At 40.2% G+C, this 17,116-nt stretch overlaps 1 protein-coding gene across 1 annotated transcript; it reads left to right on the top strand.

Moving 5' to 3' along the window:
* The first annotated feature begins 864 nt into the window (after window positions 1–864).
* etnk1 (ethanolamine kinase 1) lies at window positions 865–16,556 on the top strand. Its single transcript, XM_056367150.1, has 8 exons — window positions 865–1,159; window positions 2,668–2,927; window positions 3,579–3,719; window positions 5,547–5,689; window positions 11,948–12,031; window positions 12,123–12,283; window positions 13,181–13,254; window positions 13,519–16,556. Exons 1-8 carry the CDS (start codon window positions 1,013–1,015, stop codon window positions 13,589–13,591), a joined length of 1,083 nt encoding a protein of 360 aa, XP_056223125.1. The 5' UTR covers window positions 865–1,012; the 3' UTR covers window positions 13,592–16,556.
* The last annotated feature ends 560 nt before the right edge of the window (window positions 16,557–17,116 follow it).

Here is a 17,116-nt window from a genome sequence, read left to right as displayed (position 1 = left end):
TGATATAATGTGTTTATATATTTAGAGGGGCTAAGCCTCCTGCATGGGGGGGGGGGGTTGCTTCCTCAAGTGGACTGCCATAAAATAGCTGTTCCTCAGCTGGTCGCAAGTTGTACTATTGTCTATATATAGGACAAACCATGGTGATGGTGATGAGCATACAAAACCAGAATTGCATGTTCTTCCACTGTCTGTCATTCAGTCCAAATGTAACACAACAAAACCAAACAAATGTTCAAGTTTAAGTTGAGAAGAGTACAGGGTAGGCTTTTCCAATATGTTGCTATTAAATATTCAAGGCTGTGGACTCGTATCAATCAACGGCTAATAGAAACGGAAACAGCAAAATCAGCAACTTTCTCCTTTTTACTTAATAACTAGCACACCACTTGTGTGCCTTTGAGACCACAAAGCCGGATTAATTTGAGTTAAGGTGGATTTGCCCTCCCTGCGTTGGACTACTGGCCTTCACTGCAGTGACATTTAAAACACTCAGACTTGACACAAAGCTCATTTCATTCAAGTAGGTTACGGACGTGACGCCAGCAGCATAGTGAGCTACGTCTGCATTAAGTGTGCGCTTGTATGTATTCACCAAGGACCACCGACTTGAATTGCTATTGAGAGGTTTGAGTAACAGCTTTGAACTGACGTTGTATATCTTACGACTTTGTGTGTTTGTTTGTTGGTAGTGTTAAGCATTAATATTACGAAACATATTTAAAAATTACTGTACACATACGGATATTTTTAACGATTAAGCTCCGCCGACGGTGCACGTTGACAGAATTAACACGCGCTTCTAGTGAGTCACTCGACTACCAGCATGCATTGGGTGAACTTTTTTTTTAATGTGGGTGGGATTTTTTTGAGAGGCGTTGCCGCACACCGAGCACTTCAGGATTATATACCCGCAGCAAGGCACGCATTTTCATACATTGCGCATTTTACTGCTGCGTACATCACTGCAATTTTCAGAGTTTGCGATATTCCGAAAAATAAAGATTTAACTATGGCTAACTACATTCACGTACCGGACGAGGCTCCAGCTGTGCCCAAAATAGACGTGACAGTTGACGAGAGCGACTACAGACCCGGTGCACTGAAACTGATCAAGGCGCTGAGACCGAGCTGGAAGCCATCCGAGGTCAAAATTAAGGTACCGTTTATAGTATAATTTTTATAATTTTACTGTTAGTCTGTTTTTGTATGACATGTCTTCACATTTCTCGTGCTCAAATGTACATTTATTCGTAGTTAAAGTTGTTTAGCAGGCAAGGTGCTCCCATTTTAAAACTCAAGTTAGCTAAAAGTAACGTTAATTCATTCCATGAGCTAATATCGGCCGATACTAGCTAGCATAATGACATCACAGACAGCTCAAATGCTACGTTAATGTCACTGTTAAACTGCTGTTTACATCCTCAGACAAATGGTAGATAATTTCCTCGACGTGTTACGGCTCAGGAGATGCTGCTGTAATCTTTCCCCGTTAGGGTTAATGTTTTGCCTTTGTAAATAGTATCTGCGTCAGCTCAGGTCATGATCAAACAGAGGGAGTCTCTTACCGCTTTTGGCGCAGTCAAGCCCGCTCCCTCTGCGTTACTTGAGCGGCGTTATAGTTAACTTCAGTCTTATGTAATCCGTCTGAACACTGTACCGGACACGAACTGTTCGAGACTTGCATGGAGCTGGTTAAACGCAGATAGAGGAGAGGTGTTACCTGTCAGTTTAGATTTTAAATTATCATCATGATGCGCCCCAATGACCAAGTTTCAGGAATTTAAGAAATTTGCAGGGTGTTTAGTATAGGCTAGAAATCTCTTGTCTATTCTTGTAAACTCATGGAAGAAACAGATGACAAATGGAGCATGACTAAAGAGTATTTGCATTTACTTTTTGCAAAAGTCACTTAATATAATCCTACAGGTTTCCAGTTTGATCTGCCAAGGCAGAGAGGATTATTTTTTTAATAAAACAAACAGAAAAGGGAACATTATTTCTAAACATTACATTATTTTTTATCGTAGACAAGCACTGTAAGAAATGCACTCTGACATTACAGCTTGGCTAGATATACTGAAAGTGAATTATTCTCCTTTGCAATTACAGACTGGGGTTTTGGGGGTGTGGCTCTGCGTGGTAAACACAGCGAGCCTGAGAGCTGATCACATGCTCCGCCACCCTTGCCTATATTCATCAATGAGTGCAAAGTGGGAACTCAGCAAATGCCAGTCATTGCTTCCTCAGGCAAAATAAAATTCCCCACAATCCTGTCGTTCTCAGTCAATCCCTTCTAGAGTGAACAATTAGTGCTGGTATGTTGGCACCCTGCCCACCCTCCACCCCCCCCAAAAACAAAAATGCTCCCAGTTTCACAACAGAGACAGTTGAGCGTAAATCACACAGACAGGCCCAAATTGTTTTATGGCGACGTTAATTCCTCCTCTGTCTTCTGTTCTTTGCCAGACCCTTGCTACCCTCAGAACTTATGTAACACTCAGAATAATGTAGGTGTTCAGACACAGCACTTAAATAGCATAATGTGGAGGATCGTCCCACTCTCATTTAACCGTAGGCATCAAGCTTGGTCGTTAAAGCATCGCATGAATCATGATTTTTCCCTGATTCACCTGTTTTTTCTCTTTCATCTATTTGTCTCCACAGTTTTTCACAGATGGAATAACCAATAAGTTGCTGGGCTGCTATGTGGGTGCAGTTATGCAGGATGTGGTTCTGGTCCGTATTTACGGCAACAAAACAGAACTGTTGGTCGACCGGGAAAATGAGGTGAAAAGCTTCAGAGTACTACACGCACACCGCTGTGCCCCGCGCCTCTACTGTACCTTCAACAACGGCCTGTGTTATGAATTTCTACAAGGAACTGCCCTGGAGCCTGAACACATTCGCAGCCAACCTGTTTTTAGGTAAAGCTGCTTTGTTATGCAGTCACATGTCTTGATGAGTGTTTTCAGAAAGACACCTGACTTGAGAATTAGGTTTGTCACCTGTGACTGCCCAGAAGCTAATCATGAATACTTGACAGACACACACACACACACACACACACACACACACACACACACACACACACACACACACACACACAGACACACACACATTCACTAGCCTCTAACTTGCTTTATACTGCATTTATTTGCATATTTTAGGTGGCCAAGACTTGAAGGGCCAATCCTGTTTCTTTTTTTTCCTTTCTCCTCTCCATCCTTTCTTTCTCTTCTTTCCCTTTTTCCTTCCTCCTCCATATGCCTTCAATTGCACTGCTGCCGGATACACAGCATGGAACAATCCTCATAATGGTGGCGCAGTAGAAGCTGTCAAAATTCATAAAAAATCAGTCGTAGTCATACCTCATAAGTTATTATATGACTTATGATTAACTCTTTTATGCTTTCACCTAAATTGTCATTTACCTGATCAATTGAGCAATTTTTGTGTCAGATTTGAACTTTCTTTTATCCCTTTATGGCTAAAGTGCAAGACTGGATCCTGGTTGCATATTGTTGCTTAATGCTCTAATTCAAATCCCCCCATTTTCTGTCTCTTCTACCTTCCAGGCTCATTGCCAGGCAGCTGGCCAAGTACCATGCCATCCATGCCCATAATGGCTGGGTGCCCCAGTCTGACATGTGGCTAAAGATGGGCAAGTACTTTGCTCTCATCCCCAAGTACTTCGAGGACCCTGAGCAGAACGCCAGGTGAGACCTTGTCTTAGATCAGAGTTACTGAAGTCTGCTAGGACCTCAGATGTGGCTGGTTAATTGTCACAGTTTTTCCCTGGCGCCCTTAAAATGTTTCAGTATATCTTAATGCCTAATCCAGCTTCACTTTTCTAAGTCTAAGTCTAGAAGTAAAATGTATGGAGCATAACTTGCATTACAAACCATTTAGACTGCCTAAAAACAGTATAATAGTATCATACTCAAATTCACTACTAATTTAAAAGACTAAATAAAGAGGAAAACACAAAGCAATGACCAAAGTGTGCTGATTTAAAACATGAATTTGGAGTATAAAGAGACTTGCCATCGATGTGCCCCATAAAGTAAGCATGTAATAAATGTATCTATGTAATTTTTTTATTTTTTAGACCTTTTACAGTCTTTTTAAGAAGGCTGATTAATAAAAAACTGAGCTGCAATTACGCTGTTTGGAGACATATGGCTTTTTCACTTGTATGTTTGTGTTCTCAGTCATCTTCACCTGGAACTATGACTCCCAACCTCCCTTATCAGTGAGTCACAAATATGCCAACCAACCACAAGGTGCAATTGCACAACACAAGAGTATTGATTATCAGTTCTACATGTCTCACATGACTGAGGAGGGTGGAATTTCTTTCACAATATCAACAGGAGTGACTTCACTTTGCAACTCTGTCATTCCTAAGATATAACACCAGAGAATATGAAAGGTTCTCTCTAAAATGTGAAACTTAAAAAGAGAACATGGAACGAGTTGTAAGTATTACATTTAGTCAGCACTGTAACTCTTTATTTCTTAAACTTAAAACCTTGTATTAATCTTGTATTATCTAAAATTGTTATTACATGAATTAACCATTAATATCTCCATCTAAATATTTAGGTTACCTAAGTTTCAGATTGTGTCAACATTGACACAAAAGAAAACAGGTGTGCTGCATCACAGGCAAACTGAGTTATGATTATCATGCATCTCTTACATGCTTTGGATACTTTGGCACCATTGAGTCTTGATTGTTTGAAAATTATATAACAACTACCTTCATGTATTTTGGCACCCAAAATGAATCCAAAACAAACATTGACTTTTACAGTCATAATAATGTTTTTATTTCCACAGAGGCCACACTAATATTAACATTGTAAGAGAAACGCTGATAAAGACTCAGGAAAGACTGCGACACTCACAGTATCTCAGAGTTCTTGTGTGTTGAAGTCAAAAATTAATAGGTGGAGTTCTTGTGACCACAAGGATTGAATCTTGGTTTTTCCATTTTGTGTTGCACCAGATTAGGTCCTACAAAATGATAGTTAGCTGTGTAGTAATTGTCTTGTAAAATAAAATGTTAGCACAGCATATTCTGACAAATGAACTAATCAACTAAACTAAACTGTTTATGTGAAACACAGCTGTTGTCATGTTGTCAAGCTAAGCATAGTTGAGAAATGTTGTGTGTGTGTGTGTGTGTGTACTTGCACTTAAGTAAATTACATTTTTCATCAACAGTAGGTCTACACCCAGATCCTGTGGATTCATTTTGTGCTTTCACTTAGACTGCAATTATGAGTGAATCACTTTTACCTTTTCTCCTATTACTGCCACATAAATTGTTTTGCACAGTGCTGGCTTATGTAAACTACATGTGGTTTCTTTTCTTCTCCTTGTTTTGCTTAATTTCAGTTTCTATCTTCATCTTTGCTTCTATTTCTAACTCTACTTCCTCATACTGACTTTACCTCCATCTGTCTTTCCATTTATATACCTAATTCTCCTACCTTTTCTCAGTATTCTCATCATCTTTGACTCTCTTCCCCCTCCAGGTTGAGCATGGAGGTGCCCAGCCCACGGTGCCTCCGAGAAGAGCTGCTGTGGCTCCAGCAGACCTTGTCGGTGCTGGGCTCCCCCGTAGTTCTCTGCCACAACGACCTGCTCTGCAAAAATATCATCTACAACCAGGTGGAGGGTGAGTATAAACCACACAAGTGTAGTCATAGGCATTACTGTATGACTGATTTGTGTTGTAGTGTGATCTGCATTGGTCCCTACGCTCAGGTAGGATTGTATTACCTGCACTTCCTCAACCCTAGTCACATGCTTCACTCATTGTCAGTGTTTGCGTTGGGCTGCAGAATTAGAACGGTCAGACGAGACAATCCAGTTGCTATTGCTCTAGGTGAAATCCTTATTTGAAACAAGGCAAACACAGCAAACATACAGTGGTATGTTAGGAATAAATTGTGTTTAACTTCCTCCAATAAATTTCGTCAAAGCCTACTGTTTTTGTGAATCAACACCTCATCCATCACAGATTTCAGTTATTGCACCTTAAATCCTGGCCTTTGTGATGTTAATAAATGAGTGCACAGTGAAGCCTGTTTCTAATTAGGATTTCATAGTTATTCCTAAATTTAGTCTGATCTGTCGTTCTAATTTTGTGCTGAAAACTTAGAACGAAAACCCACTTTTATCAGCCTCAACAAACAATGCCATTACTTCATACCACATTACCAAGTCTCAGTTTTATTGACAGCACATGTGTTTGGTGCTTTAGCAATGTTGCTGTATTTTGATGGTATGAATGTCAAGCGACATGTCGTCAGGCAAACTTATTAGCTTACTTTTGCACTGAGTGACTTTATCATAGAGGTCAATGGGAGTGTACCAGTCAGTGAAACTGTTCTAAGCATTGTCTTAGCAGAGGAATGGTGGGGTAATTGGGCGAGAAAGAATAAACAAAGGGGGGAGGATAGTAGAGATTATTTCATGTATGTGGGAGGTGGGGTGGGGGTTGTTTAAGAGCTGTCAGCCCCCTTGTCGGTTTGCGACGAGGGGCGGGGCCATTCTCACAGCTCCTTGTGTCTAGCCTTTCTCCCCTAGGATTGACAGCTGAGGGTGTGGCTGCCCTGCGCCGCCCTGCCCTGGGGAGGCAATGGAGAGAGACAAACCTCACGCACAGTCGGCTCTGAGGGCCCACACGTAGTCTGCCCACTGCTCAGGCTAATCGGGATGAGTTCATGGCAGCAGTAGGAGCCACGTACCTATTTATTACCCTCCAATGCTACTCGGTCACCAGTTCCCTCTGACATCTTATTGCTAGGCTACTTTCAATACTGACTTTTAAACAACTGTTTTTTTATGTGCACTTGCTTTAAGTCACTCTGAGCGCCAGACAAATGCCTAAAATATAAAGCTACTTTCCATCACTGCTCCTCACGCCACCATTTCCATGTCAAAGCACTGAGATCGATGACTGGGCAGATCACAGAAGTGAAAGCATACATTATGTCCAATGAGGAGATCAAAACCAACAATGAATTTATCTGGTTTACAAGTATTGCCTGTGTCAACAAAGCCCGTTATATACTTTATATGTAGAAAGAAACAGTATGTGAACCCTTTGGAATTATCTTCATTTATGTATAAATTTGTCCATATGGTCAGATCTTTATCCAAGTTAGAATTATGAACAAGCACTGTATTTTAACTAATGACACACAAACCATTGTATTGGTCTTGTCCATACTGAAAAATTCACAGTGTAAGTTGTAAAAAGTATGTGAACCCCTTGGCTAACGACATTAACAAAAGGTAACTGGGGGCAGGAGTTATCAAACCTGGAGTCCAGTCAATGAAACAACATTGGAGGTGTGGGTTAAAGCTGCTTTGACTTATAAAAAAAACTCCAATATTTTGAGTTTGCTGTTCACAAGAAACATCTGCTGATTTGAACCAGGCCTCATATAAAAGATTTCAGAAGACTTGGGTTGAAGAATAGTTGATTTCCATAAAGCTGGAAATGGTTACAAAGTCCCCTCAAAGAGTTTAGATATTAATCAGTCAGATGATTCAGTTCTGTGCCTACTCTCCATAGAAGTGGGCGTTTATCTAAGATGACTCCAAAAGCACAACGCAGAATGATCGGTGAGGTAAAATTAATGTCCAGAGTAACAGCTAAAAGGTTGGAGCTGGTTAACATCTCTGTTCATGAGTCGACTATATGCAAATCATGGAGCATGGTCTCCTGTCATGGACGCCACGGAAGAGTCTGTTGCTCTCCAAAAAAACAAAACAAAACATGACTCCACCTGAAGTTTGTCAAAGAGCAGCCTGACACTCTACAATTCTACTTGGACAATGTTTTGTGGACTGATGAAACTTGAATTGTTGTGGAAGAACATGCAGCACTATGTATAGTGTGAATTGGGCTCTGCACACCAACATGCCAACATCATCCCAAAGTAGGGTGGAGGGAGCATCATGATTTGGGGCTTTGCTACCTCTGGGTCTGGACCGCTCGCCATAATCGTCAGGAAAGTATTTTCACAAGATTGTCAAGGTCTCTTACAGGATGATATCAGGGTGGCTGTCCACCTGCTGAAGCTCAGTAGAAGCTGGGTGTTGCAGCTGAGGAATGACCCTAAACATCAGAAAGTCAATCTCCTACAGAATGACTTAAGACAAAGAGAATCCACCTGTTGGAGTAACCCAGTCAGAGCCCAGACCATAATCCTGTAGAGATGTTATGGAATGACCTCAAGAGAGCTGCTCACACCTGACATCCTAAGAAAATGGCTCAGCTGAAGCCGCTCAGTAGAAAGACGGTACCAAGATTCTTCCTGAACATTGTGCAGGTCTGATCAGCAGCTACCAGAAGCTCTTGTTTGAGGTGAATGTTTAATGGGTGTGTTCAATAAAGGCACGCAAGATTTTAATTGTTGGTGTGATAGTAGCTTAAGCACATTGTGTCTGGCTAAACTTGTGACTTGGATGAAGATCGGATCACATTTTGTCATGAATCAACGCAGACAACCAGCCAGGTCATTCCAAAAAGTTCACATACTTTTTCTTGCCCCTGTAATTCGTCTCTGCAGAGCTCCAGTGTTTCCTATGAGGAGCTATCAAAAACACACCAGCCATACAATTTCACTGGGTGTTATGTTCAATTACATTATGAATGCACACAATGTAGACTATTTTGAGTCAATATCACACTGAGTATTGAGTATACTGTCCTGCTACTATGAATACTCATTAGTCCACCAAACGTGTATTGGGCTGCAGCTGAAAATAGTCCTCAATGAAGTGTTTACTCCTGCTTGAGTAACATTTATTAAAAACTAGCGTGCAGGAAATTAATCTTTTTTTAAATTGAAAGAATACATATGTGACCATGTTTTTGGAAATTTTCAGAAAGAATGAATGGGCTTGGGGCTGGTAGCAGCAGACAGTATGGGGATGTTGGAAAGCACTGAGAGACGGACTAATACATTGTTGGATTTAGTCTTTTCATAGGATTTGTTGGGAACACCAATAATACAGAATATCATCAGCCTTATCCTCTACAGCTGAAACATGCTTCTGAAAAAAAGGGGAGGGGGGGACCTCTTTGCCCTAATCATGCAGGCAAGGAGTGTATGTGGTTCTGCATATCAAACAAGTGCTGGGCCAGTGTCCACTGTGTAACTCCCTGTATGTACTGGATGTATTCCTGTACATCCAGTATTAAAAATGGAGCATTGTCCAGAGGGCAGATGTTGCTATAATAGTCAGTTGGTTTATAGGGTAGATCTCTTGCATAGACATGTAAAAGTCTGTGCAGGGAATTCATGCATGTTTGCACACTTGCAGAATCATGTTTCATGCTTCAATAAGTAAGACAAAAGGTTATCAGTACTTCTGTTTGAAAATACTATTGATTAAGAGCCAGAATAGACAGGAATTTTCCTTTATCCCAGTCACTCCAGTCTAATGATATATAACTTAACATTGCAAACGCGACTAGACCACACCTACAAATGACAAACACAATGGAACGGACACCACAATAAAGTCCAGGGACTTGATCTCCAAGCAATAATTACTGCATTTCTGCCTGCGCCGACTCAAGCTGTCTGAACCGTCGTGCTAGTAATCCCTGTCTTACACTGCACTTAGAGCCTTTTGTTGAACTGAAAAACAAGAGTAGGCATGAAAAGAAACCCAACATCTACCACGCTGCTTCCTGTCACTTCTGCTCAGCTGTAGTTGCGGAGTTGAAACCGCTTGTCTGCCAAACATGACAGATGGGAAACCACCACTTCCTGTGTTGATAAAACTGTTAATATAAATGGTGGACACTCTCTTTACCTAAGATTCTGTTAAAAAAAATACTCTCAGCAAGTGCAGCATTGCTTTTCTTCTCTCTCTTTGTCTCCCTTTGTCTCTCAACCTCCGTCACAGGCTTAGTTCCCCTGCCCTTTTCACTTTACTTAGATGTTTGCACAAAAAAAAAATAAATAAAAATTTGCACACATTTCACTTGGTCCCAAGAGCCACAAAATCTCCAGTTCAGCAGCCAACAGGAAGCCTCTTAAAAATTCTGTCATTTGCAAAAGCAGCAGAGGTGTCATGCTATTGGGTTCGCGGCAGACCAATGGGAAGGGAGCATTGGAGGGGAGTGTTGTGAGAAGGGGAAGTGAGGTAGCATGTATGATGGGGGGGGGGGGGGGGGGGGGGGGGGGGGGGAATGGGAGTTTGGCTGCAAGGCCTGATATTTCGACACTGTGCGTGCGAGCAGGAATGGATAAAAGACAAAATGTGTCAGTGAGAGAGTGAGCATGTGTGAAAGATGTGTTTGCCCCAACCTTTTCATCTGCTGCACAGGGGGCTATAGCCACTGCCCGGAGGTGTTCAGTTGTGTCCCGCTAGGACCTACACGCCGGCTGGTAACCCACCTCAAAGTGTCTTTCTTGTAGTCCAGCAACACCTCAAAAAACATATGTTCCATTTGTTAGGGCAAAGAAATTAGCTAAGGCCAAAACAAAGCAAAACATTAAGAGCAGAGACATTAAATTAAATATATTGTTGTTATTTCTTTTTTTGGATTTTGGTTAATGTCACAGTCACAACCGGGCTTGTAAAAGTAAGGGTTTGTATTTTGAGGGCAGCCACTTCATGACTGAATGCTTCCCTCTGTGTTCAATATTAATGCAGGCATCTCATGTTTTCATTGACCTACAAACGCAGAGAGACATCAACACATTCTTCTAACCACAGATTTAAAGTTATGATCGGCTTTAATCTTCAGTTATTTTCACCCATATTTCATGGGCACTAAAAGACTCTTTTGTAGTTGCTGTGAGTGTATGTTACAAACTTTATCAAAGAGCTAAAACTCCTGTTGGTTCTTAGTTACTCTGTTAGCATGGGGTACATTGTTTGCTGTAAGTCAACAAAGTTGTGAGAACATTTATTGAAGAGTGTGTTGCTGTACATGTGTTTTGGCTGAGTGCACTTTTCTAAAATCCACTTGAGTGTCTTTGTATTTTACAGTCTTCCTTCCTTCCTTCATCTCTGCTTTTTTTTCATTTTAGTCTTTTTTTTCCATCTCTTCAAAATTTTAACTGACCTTTTTTCCTTTATTCTGTGCATGTATCCAAAACAAACACTCTGTGAAAACGCAGCTGTACTGCTTTACCCCCTAGACTTTTGTATGTGTTCCATGTCTTGCATCAGGGTTTGCACATTTTCATCTCTGCTAATGTATCCCGGCTGCCTGTTTTGTGGTTTCTTTGAAAAAGGCTGATAACTCAGTTACCAGTATATCTACTCTGATAACTAAGATACAATTGGAGACTGACCGCTCAAAGTCCCTGAGGATGTTCAAGCTATCTATCTTTTCTCATTTGGTTTTCTTCCCTTGCAGTTATTAGGTATACCTATTTTATAAATAGCAAAGGCAACACAAAGGCATAGAATTTCCCATATTTACTTAATGGGAGTTTTTATTCTGAATATTTTGAGGGACAACACACATTAGTCAGCAGTACTGTAAATGTGTCCAGCTGGGACTTCCCTAAATCTTAACAGCCTTTGTTTTTTTTGTTTGGTTTTTTTTTTTTTTTTTTTTTTTTTTTTTTTTTTTTGTAGGAAGTGTTAGCTAGAAATTATTTTCAGATGAATACCTCTTTAGTCTAAATGTGTCTCTCTTTAATTCTCCTTATCCCATTTTTTCTGTGCTAAAGTCTTCTTCTGTCTACTTTCCCTCAAAATGCAAACTCGTACTCCTTGCCCCAAAATCGGCTATAACTAGCCAGCCAGTCCATTCAGACAGGAAATAACAAGAAAGTTACAGTTTGAAATGAAAGGCCTTGACATTCTGAGTTATCAAAGGGAAAACACAACATAATCATTTCATCTGCTTCCTGTGTCTCTGTCTAAACAACACTCCTTCTCTTTCCAGGCAATGTAAAGTTCATTGACTACGAATATGCTGGGTACAATTACCAAGCCTTCGACATTGGGAATCATTTCAATGAGTTCGCTGGTAAGTGAACTTCCTGGTATACATACAAAAATGCATATATGAAATGTTCACTGAGATATCAGTCTTTTAATTGGGTGTTTATTTGTCCCAGGCCTGAATGAGGTGGATTATAGTCACTACCCACAGCGGGCCTTTCAGCTGCAGTGGCTCCGCTCCTACTTGGAGGCCTATAAGGAGTACAAAGGCCAGGGCAGTGATGTGACTGATACAGAGGTGGAGATTCTTTATGTCCAAGTCAACCGATTTGCCCTGGTAAGCATTTGAGCACATGTAATTTAAACCACAGTCAATTTAGTAAAACATATCTGCACCAGGCTAGCCTGGTCAAGTCTCGCATTTATAAGAAAAAGATGGTCAGGGTCTCTGATTGGCAGATAGCAGGTAGTTGACTTTTAGGCTGCGTGACTATGAGTAAAAGAATTGTCCTGGTTACGTCTGATAAACTTGTATCTTCTGTTTGCCTAAACATTTCTCCACAATGTACTTTCAGGGTAGTGAATGCTGTTAAGAAACAGTTGACTCTTTTCTCAGCGGTTAAAAGTTAGTTAACAATCCAGTTATATGTTAGTCTTGACATACACCATGTGGTCAAGGACAAATATTGCTCTATGCTGTCTTAGTAGTTCTAACTACTGTACTGTGCCTGTTTCAATAACATAGAGCTGAAAATTGAACACTTGTAGGATGAAATGCCCGGGGGCTTGCTGTGAGTTGATTTTCCATGCCCTGCTGCCTCAGGTGTTGGGCCAGCGAACACTGATTATAGTGCAATGTGGGTTAAACAGATTGCTGAGTGATGTGGGCTTTAACATGCGCTACCTGGTCTGAATATGAGATAAGGATATTTGTGAGGTGCTCTCGATGCAGTCAGTATAACGGAGACAGTTTGTAACCCTTGTGAGGCTCCGCGCTCTCCCCTGAGCTGCGTTGCTTTGTTTACTGTCAAGAGGAAAAGAGGGCAGAGTGGAGGATGGGCAAGTGAAGCAATTGTGTTTCTGTGTCAGCTATTTGTTGTAGTTGCCATAGGGCTTCTGCTGGCTCAGTACATGCTCGTTGGGCGATTACAAATGACATTTACTTTTAGACAGCGAGTACATGTTAATCCTTTGTGTCTCCCTGTTGCTCTCTCCCTCTCTCCTCTGTGTCTAGGCATCTCATTTCATCTGGGGTCTCTGGGCTCTGATTCAGGCCAAGTTCTCCACCATCGACTTTGACTTCTTGGGGTATGTTGCCATCTTGAAATAAACCAGCAAGCACACTTAATCATGAGCTATTTTATTCTGCTCTTGGCAGCAGATTTCAGGCATTTAATCATTTGTTTAAGAACAAAATGTTAATCATCCAGATTAATATTGTTTGTGTCATCTCAGTTCACAGTGTGTCTAAGCAGTCTGATATTCTTGCACTGATATCCATCTATCTAACATGTCACATACATTGTTTTATCTTATTGCTGACACTGCTCCTCTGTCTGTCTCCACTCTCAGATATGCAGTCCTGCGCTTCAACCAGTACTTCAAGATGAAACCAGAGGCAGTTGCACTGAACTTACCCGAGTAAAAGCCCCCACCCCCTCATTCTCTCTTCCTCCTGCTCTTTCTCCCCTCCAACCCGCTCTGCACCTCACATGCTGACAGCCGAGCGCCCTCTAGAGGTGTGTGTAGGGAAGAGCCAGACTGAGAGTCTGTCCTGTTCAGTGCCTACAGGTCCCCTCTCTACTGTCCTTATCTCTAGAGATTGAATGGAACACAATCATAACCATCATCTACAGTCACGCCTGTTTTAACCAGGAGTTAGCTCAAATTTGTAGTGTGGGTGTGTATGAAGGACTGACTTGAGACCTGCTATAATGTGAAGTTCACATGGCTAAATTTATTGTGGTCATTTCAGTTATTCTAATATCAATTAGGATATTAACATGATATCAGCATATGTATCTGTAAGCAGCTATTCTCATTGTTGAATCACTAAAAACAGTAAGACGGAGGTGGAATGTCACCTCATTCACAACCATTACATTGCAACCACCTACATGACAGACAGGTTGCCCAAACACTAATCTGATTGTCTGGAAACACGTTTCGCATATGCATGGGTAAAGGGAAACACCCTTTGGGCCATTGTAGCCAATGACCAAATTTATGACATACAGTACAAAGCTTGCTTTGTTTGCAAAGGAACCAAGATTTTAAAAAAAGAAACAAATGCCAAGTTGGAAAGGCCAGTGCTACCCCCTAATCCCATGTGATATGAGCCTCACCACAAAAAGGAAAAAGGAAAAAAAAAAACTTGTGGCCTGTCTTGTGACTCTTGATTTCACCCTTATTTTCTCCAGTATACTGTGTATGGGTGGTGCGCCAAAACAGCCATGTAGTTATTGTTGCTGTGTAGTTTGGTGAGGGTTTGTGTTTTGGCTTTCTATACCGAAGGTAGAAACACCAAGTTGTAGGAGAGCATCTTATGTTTACATCTAACCTCTCCCTGAAGTTAAATAGTTGTATATCACTGAACAGCCATTTGACTTGAGAGAGATTTTCACTGTAAATGAGGTTTCAGGTTTGTTTTGACACTTAGTTTTCGTCTGATTCATAACTGGGGATAAAAATACATCTCACTGTAATTTGAACATTCCATGTTCATAATGCTAGACAGGACATTTGGTTGTAGGTCACATGATAAGTCAGTAGTGTTAGGGACTTTCATTCACTGTGACATCGACTGTAAGCCATGCTGTACTAGACAAGACCAAACCATTACATTGTCTGCTCCATTTCAGGGAATGTTTGGGAATCATCTTTAATATTACAAAACACTACTGTTCAGTCCTGATGAACTAAGGTCTGATCATTTTATTTACTTGTAGATCAGTCTTCATTCACAAATGTGTGTTATTAAGATAAGTGTGATACGGCCTTGCTTGACTGTCAGATTGCTGAGCCACTGTTGGCATTCATCACTTTAAGCGCCCAATGTTGAAATGAAGGTCTGTGGAAAATTGGAAAAAAAAGAAAGTGAAGTTGGTTATCTCAAATAGGTGATCTGTGTTGAGATAAAAAAAAAAAAAAAAAAAAATTAATGAAAGCTGTTAGTGGGACTTGAAGAGCAAGAGCACCATCTGTTGGAGAGAAAATATAATGGCTGCTGTCAGTCATCATTCTTAATATTCACCTTCAAGACCTTCATGTTAAATGTAACTCTTTTTAAAAAAAAAAAAAAAAAAGAAAAGAAGAAAAAAAAAAGAAAAAGCTTTAGGAAGCCCTTTAAAAACTAAAACAAGTTCATCTCTTGGTTACTATAACAAGCCTACACCAAAGTGCTGACATCTGTTTGTTTGCTTTGTACATAATGCACACATTTTCCATGTAGCACTCAGAGTATTAGAGTGACAATTATATAGACTTCTTAAAAAATGACTGTTTTTATACTTATTTAAATGGCAATGTTGAGTTTGAGGTCTTTGAGAGTATGTGGATGTTTGCTGGTGCAGTAACACATGACACCTGGGCAAATAAAGTATATTCAAAAAAGAATACAAAAATTTGAATTGGCAAAAGAACATTACATGTAAAATGTGATGAAACAAGTTTTCTTGTTTACTCGAAAACAAATTTGCTGATTACATATTTTCCCAGGTGCCCTCTTCTGTACCAAGGTTGCAAAGCTCTGTGAAAAGACTTGACAGATGAGGCTGGATTGTCCGATCATGTATACACTCCTGCACAGTACTGGCTAAGGAGACATTGATTTGTTAGTCTGCCTGTGGCCTGTGAAATCTCCTACTTTGTACTCTACAGTTTTGAAGTTTGAAGATTAGTCTGTTACTTCTCTTCTGTCTAATTTAGTGCTGTGTCTTCAGGCTGGTGAATTAAGATGGAAGAATTAAGAAGACCTAAAAATGTGTGTATGTTGGGTTATAACGTGAAAATCTTCCATAAAAGTGTACTTGATGGCTGGTTTGATTAAGTAACTGAAGTTGTGTTGGAGGAACACGTTATGGTTCTGTGGAAGATTGTTTTCTGTTTGGTGTCCATTCAATACACCGTCACACCACGTTTACACATAACATGTACATGCATTAACGCAGTTGGTTATATTTGACTGCCACATAATCAGAATAGTAAAAATGTTAAAAACTATACTGCTGAAATATTTCTTATAGGCTTTATTTCCCCATCCATCTGAAAGAAATAAATGCATTTTCACTGTATATCAAAGGTCATCTCAGTTCTGATTATAACATGAACCAGCACTACATTTCCTAAGTGTTTGTATTTAACATTGTAAAAAAAAGTGTATCTTTAAATCTCTCTGGCCACTGTAGCATATGTTTATATGTACAGTAAACAAATGTAATAATATCTTTGCTTGTTTTGAAATAATGTGAATGAATGTACATAAAAGGAGTTTTTTTTTTTCTAAAAGTTGCATTAAAGTTAATAGTTGCCTGGGGTAAGAGGTGAAATTTAAAAAATGACATTTCCAATACTGTAAACATGCTTTAAAAAATAAAGTATATTTACCCTTATCTCTGTTCTCTTTCATCTTGTGTCTCTTTTGGTGTTTTAACAGAAAGTTCAGGGACAAACAAATTTCTTAAACATCAAACATAATTGGTAAATCAAATGTATGAATTTTAACCAAAGTAGCCCTTTCTTGAATTTTATTTAAAAGATTTCACAATTTTTGATAACGGAGCGGCCCACTCTGAACTTTAAACTGCTCTTCAGAAACCTATGGGTGACGTCACGTAGGCTGTACTGAACATGTCTCTGGAATTGCGACACGAGTAGTAAATGACCTCACAACAATAGAGTGTCAACATAATTGCTAATCTGCTAAGCTACCATGTTTTGCTGGAAGCAATGTCAGAGGAGATGAGGAGTTTTGTCAACAATCAAAGGAAGTAAGTGACCATAAAAACAAAACATGCAGTGGGACGTTATCACACGGAACTTAATGAAAAAAAGAAGAATGGGTTTAAACATCATAAAACGTGAGTCAAATACACCCAATGCCTGTCCGTCTCTTTGCTAGCTGGTTTCTGTCCAGGTGTTTAAATGTCTCTCTGTGGCTGTGTGTAGGCCT

This window comes from Seriola aureovittata, chromosome 22, assembly GCF_021018895.1.
Source record: "Seriola aureovittata isolate HTS-2021-v1 ecotype China chromosome 22, ASM2101889v1, whole genome shotgun sequence".
Taxonomy (NCBI): Eukaryota; Metazoa; Chordata; class Actinopteri; order Carangiformes; family Carangidae; genus Seriola; species Seriola aureovittata.
This window is presented reverse-complemented; position numbering and strand designations above follow the sequence as displayed.